Source organism: Antechinus flavipes, chromosome 1 (assembly GCF_016432865.1).
Source record: "Antechinus flavipes isolate AdamAnt ecotype Samford, QLD, Australia chromosome 1, AdamAnt_v2, whole genome shotgun sequence".
Taxonomy (NCBI): domain Eukaryota; kingdom Metazoa; phylum Chordata; class Mammalia; order Dasyuromorphia; family Dasyuridae; genus Antechinus; species Antechinus flavipes.
The window spans coordinates 57366507-57386767 of record NC_067398.1 but is presented as its reverse complement, the minus strand read 5'-3'; the positions used below and the strand labels follow the sequence as shown (position 1 = coordinate 57386767).

Sequence of the window (20261 nt, the reverse complement as noted above, 5' to 3'; positions counted from 1 at the left end):
CAGTTTTCCAGACTTTGAGGGTCATTTGAATATGATTTTGCTAAGAATATATCCTTCTCAGTCAGGATTTGGATATAGTTTTCACAGTTCTTCTCTATGAATATTGTTCTTTTCTTCAACTTGGTTCTCCAGGAAATTTAGCTGGATCCTTTTTCTAGCATAAGCCTGTCCTGGGCCTTACATACTTGATGAATAAATGTTATTTTTGAGTACAGGGTATACTTTTACTTCTCATGTAACTTGACTATCTGGTGATCCATTACATTCAAGAAGAATATCCAATGGAAAGATCACTGGACTCAGTCAGGAGATGTGTGTTCTAATAATGACCCTGCCATTGATTTGTTATATGATTCTAAGAAAATCTCTGAGCCTCAATTTCCTCATCTATCAAATGAGGGGATATGATCAGATGATTCTGAAGGAGTTCTGACATTCTCCATTCAAAGGTTTTCTTCTGTGCTAACTCTGCATATTCTGAAATCCTTCCCATTCAGGTACTTTGTTTTGTAATCTCATTCAATCTCTTTAGGATCTAAAATGTATGATCTTCCACCTCTCGTGTATTCTAAAATTCTATGTTTTAATATTCCTTTCAATTCTGACATTCTATCACAGAATCACAAAGTTGGAAGAAATCCCCTAAGGTGATCTCACCCAATCTGCACCTCAGTAAGAACTCTATTCTGTCCTGCATGAAGACCTCTAATTAGGGAAAACCCTCTACTTTTCTCTCCCCCAAGGTAGTCTGGTCTATTTTGGAATGCTTCTAATTGTTAGGAGATTTTTTGCTTTTCCTTTAATCTAGACTAAATCTACCTCTTTACAACTGTCATCCACCACTTTTAGTTCTATCCTCTGGGACCAAGTAGAGAACAGATTTAATTTCTTATTTATAGGACAGCTCTTCAAATATTTGAAAGGCATCTACCATGTCCTATGTCTCTCCCATGTCTTCTCAAGACTTTCTGTGTCTGGAAGGTCAATTCTTTGAATATCTAGAATTCAATCCCTGACCATCTCTCTCCCTGGGACTGTTTCCTTGCTGGAATAAAATAATTTGTAAGGCCCCTTACAATTCTGAAATATGGTGACTGTTATCTAATAAAGCAGGTTACATGATACTATGACTGTTGAAGACTACCAGATCCTCTGAGATTTCTAAATTCTGAAATTCCTATAATCACTCTTGTAGCTTGTCCATTTATTCCTATCCAATCCATTTAGAATTATTGTTATTGTAATTACCTTTCCTCGTGTCAAGCCTTCTGCCATCAGAGATTTTAAAATGATCTTAGGGAGCTATTAAAATTTTGGATCAATAGGCTTTTTGAATGGATAGAGTACTTGGAGTGGCAGGAACTTCATTGATATCAGGAACAAGTTAGAATACCACTGAATCATTATTCCAGAACTCATTTTCTAAAACATGTATAAGGGCTCCCCGCAATGCTGGAGTTTTTCACTAATCAGAAGGCTGAATTCGTTTATTCAGTCCCAAGTTCTCTGGTTTGTGGAAATTTGTTTCTTCTTTCATGGATAACAGCCCTTTTATGCACAAATTGGAAGGAAAAAACATTTATATTCTTCTGGATATGACCTCATTGGGCATAATGATATAAGTCCAGCTTTTCCCCATGAAGCTGCTGCTTTAAATGATCTCAACATTTTCATTATCATTTCTGATATCATCTACATTATTAATAGGCAGAGAAAATCAATGCTAGAAATGAACAGATATAATCAAGAAGATTTGTAGCCTGCCTTGTTATTTCTCTGTATTAGACACTTACTGGCTTTATGGATAGATTCTCTTCTCATGGAGATAGTTACCTATCCATGGTGCTGGCCACTTGCTGAACTTAGCTTTTTGGGATTTTTCCACTACTATTCCAGGAATCATTGTACAACTTGAAAGGAATATTGCACTCAGCCACAGCCAAAGCAGCTCATTGGAGTCCATTCATTATTTGGGTGAGCTTCACCACCACCACCAACGTTCTACCATTCTCTTCTCTGTCTCTCTTTCTTCTTTAAATCTGCAGCGGAGACTCTGAGGAACAGCTGTTGAATTGGGAACTAATGATTTGAGAGGAGCAGCAGCAAAGGCCATTGAGTTCACTGCAGCTGCATCTGATTACAATTCACTTCATTGTTGAAGGTGTCCATTTCTTCTCCTACCTCTTGGTATCCTGCCTTACTGCTCTCCTCAGCTCTCGGGACCTTTAGCCCTCTCATTGGTGTCTTTCCTCATTTTGTAGCTCCTGGCATCTTCTACTCTTTCTGCTTAATGTCCCTTCCTTTTACTTGCAGCCATTTTCTTTCAATCCAAAGTGTGATGATAATGAAACAGATAAAACATTTTTGAGAATAAAAATCTTAAATAGTGAGAGAAAGTAGAGTAGGGGATGCTGTTTGCATTTGACAAAAACATTCCTGCTCTAAGGCTAAGTTCTCCCTCTGAAAACTTGATTTCTTTTGAGAGTAAGTACTATCTCTCATTATTGTGCAGGAGCAGGGCACAGTTGATAGAATTGGAGTTAGGAAGATCTGAGTTCAAATCCAGCCTGGGAGACTTAATAGCTATGTGACATTGGCCAAGTCTCTGTCTACTTCAGTTTCCTCACCTGTAAAATAGGGGTCAGAGTAGCTTATCTCCCAAGACTGTTATAGCATCAGATGAGAAAATATTTGTATAGCAAATGATTCCTGACACAAAGTAGGAACTTAATAAATGCTTTTCTCCTTCCTTCCCCCTATTTCATGTGCAGTCCAATGCCCTTCCTGGAAAGACCCCTAACAAATACTGTAACTTCTTCATTCACATTGCAGTCATGGAGGGATGCTAGCTCTCATATACATATATAATTGTGTGTGCAGTTCTTGTTGCTATGACACCAGCATTTCCACCAGCCTTCACCTCTAAGAGCTGTGGTTGTAAGTTCCACTCCTATGACCTCATTCTTGAGGAAGCAGCCCCGAATCCTTTCAGCAGCTCCCTCACCCCCAGGAATTAGCTCACACCAGTCACTTTAGAGAGAAAATGACTTACCTTATGTGTCTTTTTCAAAAGATATAGTACTTAAATGGATTCAGTGACCCATCCACCCTCTTCCTGCAGTACTACGAGTGATGCATTATCATAATTATCCCTTCTGTTTGTGCTCAAGAAAGTAATGGACCATTGAAAGCAGATCTAGCTTCACAAGGAGCTTGAAATGTCCCACCTAGCAGTGGGGTTGTTCAGTGCCTAATAAATCTTGTGTTGATGAGGATTCATACATCCTTATCATAAGAGATGGATTATTAAATTTGCTATAATAAAGAATTAGAAGGTAGTAGTTTTCTTAAAGAAATTAGCTTTTTTCTTATTCTATAAAGATCTCTTCTTTTTAAAAAAAAAATCCTGTGGTTAAGAGATTTTGCTGTTTTCAATTTTCTCTATGCATAAAATAAGAGAAAGATAAGGGAGTAAGTCAATTTCATGAGAATGGAAATGTTTCTCTAGTCATCATTACATAGCCCTACTCTCTTTCTCCATTTACTCTCACAAACCAGCTGGAGTTTGGTTTGGGCAATTTCGCTTCTGAACCTTAGCAGAAACTAATCATCACTTTAAGATTTGTTTTCATTATCATCTTTGTGCTCTCATGTATATTTACTATCCTTTGGGAAGATGACATTGTTCTTTGGCACTTTGCTTCACTAAATATTTTAGTTTTAAAAAAGGAACAGTTGATAATCTTTCATGTTTAGGTACAAGGATATAGGTAAGTATATATTTCCATGTACATATTACCCAGTGTCTGTGTGCTCAGGATCCAAAGGAAATCAGGTGGTGGTAAGAAAAAAAAAGTCACATCATAACTCTTAAATCTACTTTCTTTTGTTGATTAATGGGGACAGATGGCTTGAGGCACAAGTGGGGTGTGAGATGCAGGGGTGAGGATGATGGAGATCTCCCTCCCTCCCAACAAGAAAGAGAGCTGGGAAGAGGCCCATGTGTCCTGCTTCCAAGGCCAGTGTGTTGTCCCCTATACCACAATGTCTTTCATGAATAAATATACAGGCTCATTTCAAGCAGAAAATGCTGGAAATAGATTCAAATTCCAGCCATGAATAATTTTTTGATTTCTCCCTAGGTGCCCCCAGGGATTCCTGATTGGAGAAAGGTTCCCTTGCTTAGTAAGGACAGCCGGTTGCCTCCAGGAAGGGGATGGGGGTGCAATGACATTTGCAAAGGATTTCATTGCTCACCCTTCATTCCCCTTCTTTAGAGCTGTTCTAATTTCAGCAAAGCAGCTTCCTTTTCTCACAGCTCACTTTTGAAATAGCACCTTTTATACCCAAGAGACTAGAAACTCTCCAGAGCTAAACACAATCTCTGTCAGAAAATTCGAACAGAACTGATCTAGAGATAGGGTGCTTTTTCACCCTCCTAAAATAAGAGGTGATGAAAAAGGAGAGTAAAAACAAGAGCCAACAGTGAGATGTTTGTCTTGTCTCAGTGGGATCATAGTGCACTTCATCCTGAGTTCAAATCTGACCTCAGACATTTACTAGCCATGTGACCCTGAGCAAGTCACTTAACCTTGTTTGCCTCAGTTTCTTCATCCGTAAATAAATTGGAGAAGGAAACTGCAAACTAATGTCTTTGCTGAGAAAACCTCAAATGGGGTCACAAAGAGTCAGAAATGACTGAAGAATAACATCATTACCATCTAATTAATAGATCACTGTCCTAAGATCAGAGAAGCTCAGACCAGATGTAATTTAGATGAAGGACTTGGCAGAAAGAGCATGGGACTGAATGGAAATTCAATGTGTGCTAGGGCTTCTTTATTGTGAGATCTAGTTTCTCATGAGTAAAATGAGGATAATTATTGGAGGCATCCAGGGAGTGATGGGAAAAGTATAGGATGTGGATAAGTCACTTCCTCTCTCTCTCTCTAAATCTTGGTTTCTTCATTTATAAAATGAGGTGATGATTTGACTAGGTGATTTTTGCAATCCCTTTCAAAAGGTTCTAATAGTCTATGGGGTATCTGATTCTGAGTGGTCTTGGATGACCGATAGCCAATCAATTCCTCAAATCAAGGTCAAACACTTTGTGCTATTTGTGGCCAGGCCCCCAAGGGGAATTGATTCTCATAAAGAATACAGTCAAAGTCAAAGGAACCAGGCCTGGTTGTAGAATCACTGAATGACTGTGGGAAGGGCAACCACGGAAAATAAATTTAGCAAGGAGCTGGTGTGGTGTGTGTGTGTGTGTGTGTGTGTGTGTGTGTGTGTGTGTGTGTGTGACTGCAGCAAGTCAGGCAAAAACTTCTCCTCAGCTCACCCACAATGGCCAAGAGCCAAAGCTGGTTCGCAGCTGTGTGAATTAGAACGCGCCAAGCCCTCGAGAACATTGCTTGCAGAGTGTTCAATCTCAGGACGTGAACCTGGCAGATGTTCAGCTTTGGTGGCATTTTCCACAATTTACTGTAAACTGTCATTCTGGAGATGTTTGTTCCTGCCACAATCCCACCATTTCCTCACCCCGATTTATTTCTTCCTGCCTAGGTCCTTGCTGCGAAAGTTCTCAACCTTGTTCTCCCCAACCTGTCCCTGGGGTCCATCGACTCCAATGTGATTTCCCGAAATAAGACTGAGGTGAGTTTCTTTGGGAATTTTTCATGAGAATGTCTTGTTGGTTATTAATAATAGATAATATTATCTATTAATATGATAATAGATTAGGGTGAACAATCACTCATCTACCCTGACTTGTTAATTGACTCTATGAATCAATCTTTATTTGTTTATTGCTTGCCATGTGCTAGGAATGTTGCAAAATGCTGAGTACAAAGAAAAAGGAAAAATGGTCCCTGCTCTCAAAGAGCTTATCTAGGTAGCTATGAGATGCCTAATGTCAGAAAGACTTGAGTTCAAATTCAGCCTCCAGCACATTCTAGTTTTATGACCCTGACTGTCTCAGTTTCCTCATCTATGAAATGAGAATAGTAATACTACCTCCCAGGGTTATTGTGAGTTTCAAATGAGATAATAATTGTAAGTCCCTGGCAAATAATACGTGCCATATAAATATGAGCTATTTTTATTACTATCATTAGCTATTATTGGGGGAAATGTCATGTGTACAGGAGAAAGAGCACTGATTTCAAGTCAGAGGAACTAGGTTCAGCTCATTTAACCTGCTAGGGCCTCAGTTTCCTCATGTGTAAATTTTGAATTAAATGGCCTTTCCATATATAATCTATAATCCTGGGTATCTAAATAGAGATATGTACAGACAGAGCAGATGGAAAGCAACAGGGAGAAAGGCACCCAGCAAGCATTTATTAAATGTTTACTGTATGGTTAGAATGGAGCTAGGCTCTAGGCAGTGGTTCTCAAAGTATGGGTCTAGAGAATCCTGGGGATCTCTGAAACCCTTTTAGAGGGTCTACAAATTCAAAAATAGTTTTTATTTCCAATATGGTAAATGTCTATAAATATAATCCGGATAAACAAAAATGCTTTGGAGAGATCCTCAATAATTTTTAATAGGATAAAGATACTGAAAACAAAAGTTTGAGAACCACTGCTATAGAGATACAAATACAATGATGAAATACACCCTGCTTCAAGAAACTTATGTTCTATGGCAGATATATTACAGATGTATCTGATTGACTCATAGAATAAGTTCATAGAACAAAACTCTTAGTGTGTAGTCTATCATCCTAGGAGAGCATAGTAAGCTAGTGTAGACATGTGAGATGATGTTACCACATTCTATAATGGAAAGGCTTCTAGAAGAAGAGCTAAATATGGGTTTGGGGTCTGTTACTGGATTACTTGAGTAAATCACTTTATTTCTTCAGGCTTATTACCTCTGTTGTAGCATGGGGAGGGTTAGACTGGATGATTTCTAAGTTTCTTTCCAGCTCTAACTCATAAGATCCTTTTAATCCAAACTTGAATGAGAGACCCCAAGTTTCCAGGTGGTTTAGCCGTGTTGAGCCTCAGCTTTACTCTGAAATGCCAGTGAACCAATCTGTCCAGTTCTCTAGAGAGATCCAATTTAAAGAATGTTGAGTCTTGGAATCTAGATACTTAGGACCAAATCATGACTCTTATGTGGGAGAATGGGTAAATCAAGTCATTCCACCTATCTTAAATTCAATCTCTTCAGATGTAAAAATACAGGTAAGAGTATTCATAGCGTCCACCTTACCTGACCACTGTTTAGAAATCACCTTTTATAAAATTTGAAGGGCTATAGAACTATGAGCTTGAAATATGAGGCAATATAGACCTAGTGGTTGGTCATTGTTCTCGCAGAGGACCAAAAAGACATCACTATGTTAACAGTCAAGTTAGAGTGTGTCTGACTGCGGCTGATCAGTCCAGTATGAGCTTGTAATGCTCTACTGTGGGTCAGACGCAAATAGTCCATGTAAACATTTGGGGTGGATTCTCTAAATTTGCACATTTCACATTTCTTTTGAACGACTTCAGTTCTGCTTTGCTCGTAGAAGACAACCTGTAAATATTTCTGATCATTCTCAGTCTAAGCATAGCCCTATCCAATCCACTTTGGAGTTACTTAATCTCCTTGATTATCTTAATGGGAAGAGATGTTCTTCCATCTATGTGACTTGACTATGTCTATAGCCTGGAAGAAAGGAGCTGCCTGGGGCTGTTCATAATAATATCCCTTCCTTGAATGAAAAAAATCTCTATTAAAATCAATTATCTTAGGAATAGCATTGATAGCGCCACAAAGACAAAAGCATCCAGGTGTAGACTAAAAGTTGCTTATTTTTGCACCTTAAAAAAAATTGGCTAAGACAGAAAGAAGAAAATGAAAGAGCTGTAGTAGTTTTGCATTAAGAGGCTTGATATCTGAATTTTACCTCCCTATAATAATCAAGTAACGTTAAGACACTAGATGGCACCATACTGCACAGATTGCTGGGACTGAATTCAGGAAGACTCATCTACCTGAGTTCAAATCTGGCCTTAGACACTAGCTGTGTGACCTTGGGCAAGTCCCTTAACCTTGTTTATTCCATTTCCCCATCTGTAAGATGAACTGGAAAAGGAAATGATGGGCCAAAAAATCCCCAAATGGGATCATGAAGAAAAGGGGCACAACTGAAAAATGACTGAACAGCAACAACAATCTCAAGTGAAATGAAACCCAGGGCTTCATGAGGCAAGCTAGAGTAGCAATGTGGTATAGTGGGAAGACCATCATCACATACAGAAGATTAGTCACCTAACAATCTCTTCATTTGAAAGATGAGGAAACTAAGACCCAGAGAGAGGAAATTTCATGAGGATTCAAGTCTAAGTGCAAGAATTCTTAGCTCCTTGGGATTTTAAGCTGAAGGGGTTTCAGATTATGGATGTAGAATGGGAAATTCATCTGAAACAGAATTAAAACAGACTTCTTCTCCAAGTTCAGCATTCCTTCACCAATTCTAACTCACAAGATTGCTTCAGGAAAAGAACTTTGTAAACCTTCAAAAAGCATTTTCAAAATCTCGATGATGAGGAAGATGATGATGAGGAGGAGGATGATAAAAGTAAAATTACAGTATTTGTGATAGGCAGGTCCTGCCATCCCTCCCTCCATCCCTCCATCCATCCCTCTTTCTCTCCTTGCTACTGCTTCATACTCCACTGGCCAGTTTAATGATATTATTAGTTCAGAGGATCTGATGAATCCCTCAGTTGTGAATATACATGAAAGCCATGCCTGAGCAAGATTAGAAACAAGCCTGAGCCAGAGCTCTCTTTGTCTAGTATATTCCTCCACATGAATCTGTTCATTGCCTTAGATGTGAACCAGTAGGCTGTAAAGTTTGTGTCTCCCTTGAACACTCCTCCCATTAACCTTGAAGTAAACAAAGCTAGAAAAAAGGAATATATTCCAGGAAAAGCCTTACTGTCAGGGTTTTCAGTCTAAATACCAGGTCACAATATGGCTCATTCAAGTAAGATCCCTAAGATCTCATTATTATTTCCATGAACAAACTTCTCAACTATACACAGACATTTCACAGACTGTAGAAATAACAAGTGGAGGAAATGTTTCTCCAACTCACCTGCTACAGCAAAGCAAGCATCTCAAGCAGGATATGAGGACATTTCAAACAGGAGAAGGATGTTTAGAAATCTGTCTGTTTGTAACCAGATTTTGCTTTGTCATTTGAATGTCAGAAGGGGGATCTTTTGGGAAGTCTGTGGCAAGCTACCTTGCAACAGACCCAAGGAGTCCAACCAAGTGGGGTGATCTTTCCTGCTCTCGTAGCTGCCAATCCAGAAAGAGGTTGCCTTGCATGGGGCTCAGTGAAAATCTTGGCAGGGGTATTTGTGTGTCTATAGAGCTGTTGAAGGAGATGCAGTGAATAGATTGTATAGCCAGAGTCAGGAAGAGTTATCTTCTGGAGTTCAAATCTGGCTTCAGATACTTACTAGCTGTGTGACCCTGCACAAATCACTTTAACCTCTTTGCCTCAGTTTCTCATCTGTAAAATGAGCTGGAGAAGGAAACGTAAAACATTCAAGTATCTTTTCCAAGAAAGCCCCAAATGGGGTCACAAAGAATTAGATATGACTCAACAACAATAATAAGCATTAAAAGTGGGTGGGAATCAAAATAGTAATCCCAGAAAATAGCCTAGTCTTTTTGGTTATACCATGGTCTACATCAGGGGTCCTCAAACTACGGCCCGCGGGCCAGTTGCAGCAGCTGAGGACGTTTATCCCCCTGACCCAGGGCTATGAAGTTTCTTTATTTAAAGGCCCACAAAACAAAGTTTTTGTTTTTACTATAGTCCGGCCCTCCAACAGTCTGAGGGACAGTGAACTGGCCCCCTATTTAAAAAGTTTGAGGACCCCTGGTCTACATGATCATTTAAAAATCAGACTCTATATTTAAGATGCAAGATATGACCCTAAGTAAATATTCACCTCTATGGGCTGATCTATAAAATGTCAAGTTTGGACCAGATGAACCCTAAAGTCCCTTCTAACATTCTGTGTTCTGAGGTCCCTCCCTCCTCCAACAACTCTCTATTCTAAGGTCCTTTATAGTTCTAATGTTCTGTGTTCCAAGGTTCCTTCAAGCCTGATAACATTTTATGTCCTAAAGTCCCCTTTGGTGCAGGTATTTGTGTTCCCAGCTTTGACATTTCATAAAATGCAGGAAAGGTAGATTAGGACCTTGGATTGAGCATTCTGTTTGCAGAGATAGTCTTCAGAATTCACCTTACTTCTCATCTCTCATAAACACCTATCATGTACAAGACTATTGAGCTGGGCACAGGAGTTACATAAGCAAATACCCATCAGTTCCTGCTCTCAGAAAGCTTACAGACTACTGAAGGGAATGAATGGAATAACCCAATGGATGACCCAATTCTCCCCTCTGGGAACCCATGAGATTGTTACAGGTGCCCTGGTCAACTTTATTGGAGGAGGAGGGCTTTTGAAGGAGACTGCCTCTTCCCTCCACTCCCCCCAAGCAATCAATATATATCCAAGGGCTCTAAGTCAGATCCACTGATTTTTTTTTTGTTTGTTTCAATGCTGAAATATTTTTAGCTGAGACTTTCAGCTCTCTGGGAGTAGCTACCATAAGACAGTTTCTGAGTGCATAGTGTCCTAGGGACATCCATTATTTACATGTCAAATATATTCCTTTTCCAGAACCAACTTTCTGCCCTCTATAAATATCTTTGGGATGCCCTCCAAGAGCATTCTTGCTAGTTTATAATCATGACAGGCAGGCCATATGGTGAGTTATATGCATACAACTCACAGTTATAAGTTAATAACTTTTGCTTATTTTGTTTTCCATCTAGAATTTCCCCCTCCCTCCTTCTGGTCCCAGTGAAAGAGAACAAGTATCCCCATCATCTTAACATGATCTGGGACCAGTTTCCAACCACATATAACAGATCTTTCTCCCTCATTCCCCAAAGACCAATCCACAAGGTGCTTTCCAAAGACCCTCTTGGTCACTGGCCAGTGTCTTCAGAAAGACTTCGGCTGTGGATACGAAAGATGGGAAATACTGAAAACCTCTAACTAAGCCATCCAGCAGCTAATGCTAACCCCTTCCCTCCCACACAGCCTTCTGCAGAGACTCCCTCCTTGCAAGGATCATTACTTTTCTAATAAAAACTGTTTTTCTTAGCCGTTTGGAGCTTATGAACATCCATCATTCATATTTTATAATCCACACAAAAGACTTTTCTGTTTGCTGCAGCTAAAAATTCCTTGTTGCTTAAAAAAAAATAAAAACCACAACCCGAAGCCTATTAGAACATCTCTCCGCGTGTGCTGCATTGTACGGAGGTGGCTGAATGGGGGCTGGAGGGGGGGCGGGGAGGAGAGAAAGGCAGCTCATGTGAATTGAGTCCCTTTATATTACTCCACGGGAATAGAGTGTCTGCCTGTGGAATCACCTGCCCCCTTTTGATGTTTTCCCCCCACAGCTCTTCCCTTATTGATTTTAATAAAAATTGATAGAAGCCAGCCTGGAGTTCGGCTACTCCCTGAACCCAACAGACGAGTGTGCTCCTAAGCAAGGGATAGATCAGGCTGGATAATAGTGATAGCTTCCATTTATTCAGTGCCGTGTGGTTTGAAAAGTTCTTTGCATATATAACCTAATAATAACAGCTAGCATTTACATAGCTCTTTACAAAGCATTTTTACAAATATTATCTCATTTGATCCTCACAATAACCCGGGGAGGTAGGTGCTATTATTATCAGCCCCATTTTACAGATGAGAAAATAAAGTCAGGCAAAGCTTAAGTGACTTGCCCAGGATCACATAGCTACTAAGTATCTCAAGCTGTATTTGAGCTCAGGACTTCCTAACTCTGCATCTAGCACTCTATTCACTTTGCTATTTAGCAGCCTTATTTGAGAAGCTCAGAGAGCTTGAGTGAATGACTCACTGTCCTAGGGTAAGTCCAATGCTCCATCCATAGTACCATGCTCCAGTCATGTGCTGGGGTATCGGGCACTGGGGCAAACTTGCAAGTGAAAAATGCAGCAACCTGGAGAAGGTCCAGAGTCAGGGGACCCTCAACTGCTAAAAATGGGTCATCCAAGTTAGATGCTTGGTGGGGGAGGGGGGTCTAGAAGTGAGAACTAAACTTTCCTCCCAGATGTCATCAGATGTGTAGTTTCTTAAAAGGGGAGGCCACCTTCCATCCTTGGAAGACCTTAGTCCCAAAGGAAATACATTGAAAATAAAGAATGCCATGCTGGGGGCTGGGGGGCAGCTAAGTGGCACAGTGTTTAGAGCACCAGCCCTGAAGTCAGGAGGACCTGAGTTCAAATCTGATCTTAGACACTTAACACTTCCTAGCTGTGTGACCCTGGGCAAGTCACTTAACCCCAATTGACTCAGGGAAAAAAAAAAAAAAGAATGGCATCCTGGTGACTATAAGCTATGGATTTGGCATCCTGGGATTTAGAAATGACCAGTTGAGTATCTGACATAGTTTTAAATGTGTTTGACTCTAGAAGAATGGATTGGTTTAGAATGTTAAAGCTGGAAGGAACCTATGCCCCGAGATTGTTGCATTTGGAACACGGAATACTCATCTCCAATGCCTGGATTGCATTCTTTCCTAACTTATGCTTCATAGAATCCCTGGCTTCCATCAAAATTCAGTTCAGTTCCAATACCAACCACTAAAAATAGCTCATCCTGATGGGTTCCTAATATTCTTCCCCTCAAAATTAATTTGTATTTTATATTTAATTTCTTAAATTATGTGCTGTTCCCCAGCATCATGGGATGAAAACTCTCTAAAGATCAGCTAGATGATAAAGAGTATTTATTTAATTTTTGCTTTTGTACTACAGTATGTGCTTAATAAATGCTCATTGGGTGGAATGGAATAACTGGAAGAGACCTTAGAACACAAAATGCAAGAACTGGAAAGGACCCTAAAACACAGAATTTTGGGGCTAGAAAAGACTACAAAGGTCATTTAGATTCACCTTCTCATTTTAGAGATAAGGAAACTGAATCCTAAAAGGGGGAAATGGTTTATGATGTTTGGCCAGGAACAAAGACTTAGGGAACTGTATGATAGTTATCTTAAAAGAATTAAAGGGAACAATGTAAAAGGTCAGAACTAGAATTAATCAGTAGCTCTTACAGATCAGATTTTGGCTCAGAATAAGACAGCTCTCTTTAAAGATTTTTGTTGTTTAATTGTTTCAATCATGTCTCTCTGTGACCCCATTTGGGGTTTTCTTGGCAAAGATATTGGAATGGTTTGTCATTTCCTTCTCATTTTACAGATGAGGAAACTAAGTCAAACAGGGTTAAATGATTTGCTCAGGGTCAATAGCTGGTTAATGTCTGAAACCAGCTTTGGACTTAGAAAGCTTCCTTACTCCAGGTCCAGAACTCTATCCACTGAACCACCTAGCTACCCATAATGATCACAGTGGCCCAATGATGAAAAGTCCACCTTATGAATAATGACCTCCCCATCACTAGAAATATTCAAGCCGAGGCCAGATGCTGTCAGGAATGTTGCAGAGTGGAATTGCTGTGTGGAAAGGGAGTTTGGGTTTGATAATCTTTAGGATTCTTCTGAGAAAAAGTGAGAAGACACAATGATATCATAGAGGGCTGATGTCTAAGTCAGAATGACCCGAGTTCAAGATCTGTCTCCAAAACATGTTGTCTGTGTGACCCTGGGCAAGCCATTTAATTTGTCCGTTTCCCAGATATCTCTTTAAGATGATAAATTGCACAATGGCTGTTCTGCATTAGTAAAGGAAGTTTCCTCACTGAGAGCTCTGTATGAAAGCATAGGTTGGGGGGGGGGGGGGAGGGATGACAGTGTGAGAAAAACATTGGCTTTTCAGTAAGAGAACCTGGGTTCAAATCTTAAATCTTGGTGAAAATCACTTAACCCCTCTGAGGATCCTCCTAAAAATGATAGGAGGATAAACTAAATGATTATTCCTAATGTCTCTTCCAAATCCAAATCTACATCCTTCCAACTATAGGATCTGTGTCTCTATGGGTCAGACAAGTCTCAACAGCTCCATTCTAGCAGAATATTTTGAGAATATTTTGCCAAATCTTGATGCCTTCTAGTAAATGTAAGATTATCTAGTAGCTTTAACCTTGATCTTCAAAAAGTGATGTTTTGCAATAATAATAAATGATTTGTTTGATTAGTTTTTCTTTAAGATCAAGCCCTCAGTTTAGCTTAGTTCTGTCTAAATTTCTAACCAACAATTATATTTCATCAACAGATATCCCTCCCTCGAATTGTAGCATTCTGTAGGACAGAATCCCTTGTTCATAATGGATGTTTCTGTCACCAAAGACCATGGAAAGTGGTAAAAACATTGTTTGGAATCCCAAATCTGCTGCTTTCTACCTGTGTGACCCTGAGTCATTCACTTAACCTGCCAGGTCTCCGTTTCCTTACATTTACAAACAGAAGACTGGACTAGATGACTCTGGCTCTAAATTCTATGATCCAATGTCCAGACATTAAAGTCACTAGCTGCCATTGGCGTTGAGATATTCTGGTTTGACTAAGAGAGTGGAGTATGAAGTTACCTTATTCCATATCTGGCTGGGGATTGGGCTCTGTCTGGAAGCCATCCCCTTGGGCAGGGATCTTTCTTCACTATAATGTTTTCTTTGCAGACAAAGTAGAGGGGGCTTTCTTAAGTATTAAGATAGTTCCTCGGGCTATAAGCAAGCTCAGCCTCCAAGAATACTCTCATCTAGCACTCCCAGAAACAACCAAGACTCTTTTGACATGAATATGGAGAGGTAATTTTCTGCAAAAACCCATGTCATTATTATATCTCACAAAATTTGTCTGGGTACTATGTTTAATTTTTTTTTTAGTTCTTGTCTCTTGTACACCAGAGAGGGAAGACAGACTCACCAACATGAAAAATGTAAAGCAACCTTTAATAAGACTGGGCTGTCTGCCAATATACCACCTAGAAGCTGAGTACTCCAGAGAATACAGAATACAGAGAGTACTGCTGATACCCGTGTGGGCTTGTCAAGCCAGCTTCGTCAAGTAAAGCATAGAAAGTTAGAGCTTAGAAGGACTCCAGAACATGGAAAGTTAGAGCTGGGAGAAGACCCTAGAACATCGTGTGTCGGGGTTGGGAGGGGCCTTGAACATGGAATGTCAGAGTAGAGAAGGAGCCTACAACACAGAATGCTGAATCTGCGAGTGAACCCTAGATTATGGAATTTCAGAGCAGAGAAGGGACCCCCACAACATAGAATGTCAAAGAGCTGAGAGGGATTCTAGAACATGGAAAGTTAGAATGAGGGAGAACCCTAGAACATGCAATGTCAGAGCTGATGGGGACCTTGGAACAGAGAAGAAAGCTTAGAGCAGAGATTATAAGTAAAAGAAAACTTTAAAAATAGCAGGTCAGAACTAGAAGAAGTGTAAAATCTGGTAGGGGCCTTAAAATATGGAATGCTTCAGATGAAGGAGAATATTATTATTATTATAGCTTTTTATTTCACAAAACATATGCTTGGGTAATTTTTCAACATTGACCCTTGTAAAAACTTCTATTTCAAATTTTCCCCTCCTTCCCCATCCTCTCCCCTAGATGGCAGGTAGTCCCATACATGTTAAATACATGTTAAGTCCAATATATGTATACATATTTGTACAGTTAGATGAAGGAGAATCTTAAAACATAAAATGTTCTAATAATAAATGAACTTAGATCATAGATTGTAAGAACTGGGAAGGACTTTAGAGAATTTCAAGATTAGAAGACGTCACATAAAATGGCAGAATTGGGAAGATCCTAAAAACATAAAATCTTCTAGGTGGACTTGAAGTTCTTTTAGTCCAACCCCATCATTTAGAACAGAATGTCTTAATTGAGATCCAGAGAGGAACAGTGGACTGGCCATTATTGCCCAATTGGGTTACTCAAGACCCTAATTTCATTGGATTGAGTTTTCATTCAGTACTTTCTCCATTACACCAGGGGACCTCATGGTCCACAAATATTTCACAGTTATTTATGTGATACTACCCTCTGACACCCTATTGCAAACAAGTTTTATATTTTTCTTTCCCATCCAAAGAATCATAAGATCATAGATTAGAGAACCTAAAAGATCATTGGCAGTTGATGAAGCTTTGAATAGAATCTTAGATCTGAAGTTAGAAGGGCCTGACTTCAAATCCAGTCTCAGACACTTGCTAGCTATGTGACTCCTAGACATGGCTAACAAGTGTCTGAGAGTAGATGTGACTAAATCACTTAATCACTTCCTGCCTCAGTTTCCTCCTCTGTAAAATGGAGATAATACCACCTCCTTCCTAAAGTAGTTGTAAAAATCAAATGAGGTGACAATGGATAGTGCTTTGCAAACTTGCAGACTCAAAATAAGCTATATATATTCTAACTATGATTATGATCTCCCACCCCCATATTTCAGAAGAGGAAACAGGTTCAGTGAAGGGAACTGAAAACTCACACTGCAATACACTATTACTTTTCTTACCTATCCTGTAAGTCGGTGCTCTGTCTCTCTCAGACCATTAAAATCTAAGGAAAATGGATCTTAGTTTTCTCTCTTAATTTAATTAAAAATTTAATTTTCTTTTAAAATTAAATTTAATTTAATTTTCTTTTAAAATTAAATTTAATTTAATTTTCTCTCTTAATTTAAAAATCTAATTTTTAGTTTTTGGACCAGAGCTACAATTTCACAGGTGTTGGGTGATCCCAGTGAGTAGCTCCCTCTATTGACACCTTCTCTGCATCTTATGCTTTTGGAGTTCTTGTTGTTCAAGGATTTCAGTCTTGTCTAATTCTCCATGACCCCATTTTGGGGTTTTCTTGGCAAACATACTAGAGTGGTTTGCCATTTCCTTCTCCAGCTCATTTTACAGATGAGTAAACTGAGGCAGACAGGTTAAACTTGCCCAGACTAATGATTTCACCCAGCTAGTAAGTGTCTGAGGCCAGGTGTGCACTCAGGAAGATGACTCCAGGCCCAGAGCTCTATCCAATGGGCCACCAAGATGCCCTTATCATTGGTTCTTATTTCATTTTTCAAAGCTTATTTCTCCAAAGAGATTTTATTTTTAAAATTCGCAAAGCCCTGTTTGTAGTGGCTAGAAATTGGAAAATGATTGGATGCCCATCAATTGGAGAATGGCTGGGTAAATTGTGGTATATGAACGTTATGGAATATTATAGTTCTGTAAGGAATGACCAGCAGGATGAATACAGAGAGGACTGGCGAGACTTACAAGAACTGATGCTGAGTGAAATGAGCAGAACCAGGAGATCATTATATACATCAACAACGATACTGTTTGAGGATGTATTCTGATGGAAGTGGATCTCTTCGATAAAGAGAGCTTTAATTGATCAAAGATGGACAGAAGCAGCTACACCCAGAGAAAGAACACTGGCTGATGAATATAAACTGCTTGCATTTTTGTTTTTCTTCCCGGGTTATTTCTACCTTCTGAATCCAATTCTCCCTGGGCAACAAGAAAACTGTTCGGTTCTGCACACGTATATTGTATCTAGGATATACTGTAACCTATTCAACATGTAAAGGACTGCTTGCCATTTGGGGGAAGGGAGGGTGGAGGGAGGGAGGGGAAAAGTCAGAACAGAAGCGAGTGCAAGGGATAATGTTATAAAAAATTACCCTGGCATGGGTTCTGTCAATATAAAGTTATTAAAAATAAAATAAAATGAAATAAAATTCTCAAAACTCAGACACTGCCCACTGGCCATCTTTGAGTTCTAACAAGGCCTTGTAAAAATAAAGGTTTGTTGAACTGAAAATCCCTGAGAAATAAGATCAGTTCCCATGTCTGTAGGCCTTTAAGGTGTACAAAGGACTCTTTGCATCACCATGTGTGACAGACAGATAAGTGGCCAAGCCAGCCAAGAAGTGAAAGAAAACTTGATCTTGTTAGTGTTCAAAGAGACCCCAAAGAGGTTGGGATTCCAGACAGGTGTCGCAAGGTGTCTCAAAAGAATCTTCAGGCTCAGATCCATCTCCAAGTCAAGAGATAAAGTTTATTATAATTGTAACACCACTTACAGTGAGCTAACTTTTTTTTAAATAACTTTTTATTGACAGAACCTATGCTAGGGTAATTTTTTTTTTACAGCATTATCCCTTGCACTCACTTCTGTTCCGATTTTTCCCCTCCCTCCCTCCACCCCCTCCCCTAGATGACAAGCAGTCCTTTACATGCTGAATAGGTTACAGTATATCCTAGATACAATATATGTGTGCAGAACCGAACAGTTCTCTTGTTGCACAGGGAGAATCGGATTCAGAAGGTAGAAATAACTCGGGAAGAAAAAGTGAGTTAACTTTCGAAATGAAGTTAGCAAAGACCCAGGAGCAAGAAGATAAACTGGTAGAAGAAAGACCCATAAACCCATTTTCTAGCTTACAGGTGGATTTGAGGAGTGGTCTGATATGCATTTCATTATTTTCTCAAAAACTTTGGTATTGCTGAGCAACAGATTATTAATCTGACAATCAGCAATGTCTGTAGATTGACCAACGATTGTTATTTGACAGCCAACAGTGTTTGTGGATTGAACATCAGATTGTTATCCGATAGCCGGCAATATTTGTGAAACGAGAGCACTCCCAAGGCCAGGAAACCTCAGGGATATCACGACATCTCCCCTAGAAGCTGCACCCCATCATTCGAGCATGGCAAGAGCTCCTAGCTCTTTTTACTTTCTTCCAAGCCGCAGACTGTTGGGCAGCGCCCTTCTCCTCTCCTTTCACCCACAGAAGCTAAGTCCTCCTCCCATCTTCCCTTTCCTGCCCTTTCCCCCACATCTGCTGACTTCACTGCTGGCTTGGCAGGGACTCTGGCTCAAAATAGGCCATTGTCTGAAGTGGCCAGTGTGGGCTAGGACAAGAAACGGTCTGAACTGCATCTCAGGAAGGCCATAAAGCTGTTGGGACCATTAACTAGGGAGAGACCCTCAGCATCTTCAGGGGGATTCAAAGCCAATCTGGTCAAAGCTCCTGAGGGTATTTTAAGGAGTAGCCCTGGGACTTGGGAACTTGACCTTGGAAGGCCGTCCAACCTCAAGCTCTGTAACAGGAGAACCAAACAACCTCCCATCCCAAGCTGGGCTCAGCACTGGAGGGCCCCCAGGTGGGTGGCTCGGCTCCAGCCCTCGGGCAGGGACCGGGATGGCTGCCATTCTCAGTGGTGACACATTGTTTAGTTGCCCTCCAGACCCCCTCCCTCGGCAATTCACAAATAGCCTGGTTATTCTTGACCACCTCGCGTGGAAAGGAATGTGAGCTAAATCTGCTGCCCAGATTGTGACCCTGGGAGGGCCAGAGATTTCAGGCTGGAGGGGACCTTAGACGCCATCTGGTCTATCTCTTCCCCAACACGTGACCAGAGATCTAGCCTCTGCTGGGAACAGCTTCAGAAATCGGGGGCTTGTCTACTCCAAAAATGCGCCCATCCACTTTGGGTCAGAGGCAGCTCTGTGGCCCAGGGGACGGAGCTCCACGCCTGGTGTCAGGAAGGCCTCAGTCCCCTTCCAGCTATGTAACCTTCACTGTGTTTGCCTCAGTTTCCTTCTCACTAAAATGGGGATAATAATAGCACTTACCTCCTCAGGTTGTGAAAAACAAACCCTTCACAAACCTTAAAGTTCTCTATTAATATTGACTATGATGATGATGATGATGATGAATTCTAACAATCAGATCCAGTTTCAGGAAGCTTATCTAGTTCAAATTTACTGTTCAACAACTTCACCCACGGTACCTGATTCTGCCCTCTGGAGCCAAGAATCGATCAATAAACCTTTATTAAGAGCCTACTATGTGTCCTGCACTGTGCTAAGCACTGGGGATACAAAAAAAGAGCTCAGTCTCTGTCCTCAAAGAGCTTACAATATAATAGGAAAGACAAAATACAAACAAATATAAGCTAAGGAAAAGTTAAAAGAGGAAAAGTACTGGATTAAGAGGAGCTGGGGAAGGCTTCCTGCAGAATGCAGGATTTTATTTGGGACTTAAAGGAAGCCAGGGAGATTGGTAATTTTGCCTTTAGGGTACCTGAAAATGGTTTTCATGTTCCTGCTAAGTCTTGTTTCTTCCAGGCCAACCTCCACCCGATTTCCTCCAACTAGGGCTTGCCATTCTGATCCTCCTCTTCTCGATGTCCTCCAGCTCATGAAAAT

The 20261-nt window shown here is 40.2% G+C and overlaps 1 protein-coding gene across 3 annotated transcripts in view; it reads left to right on the top strand.

Moving 5' to 3' along the window:
* MGLL (monoglyceride lipase) overlaps window positions 1-20261 on the top strand; it is a 187432-nt gene that overhangs the window by 155133 nt on the left and 12038 nt on the right. For all 3 annotated transcript variants that reach the window (XM_051983241.1, XM_051983257.1, XM_051983248.1), the window contains one exon: window positions 5566-5655. In XM_051983241.1, the coding sequence (XP_051839201.1) occupies window positions 5566-5655 (90 nt within the window). The remainder of the gene's footprint in view (window positions 1-5565; window positions 5656-20261) is intronic.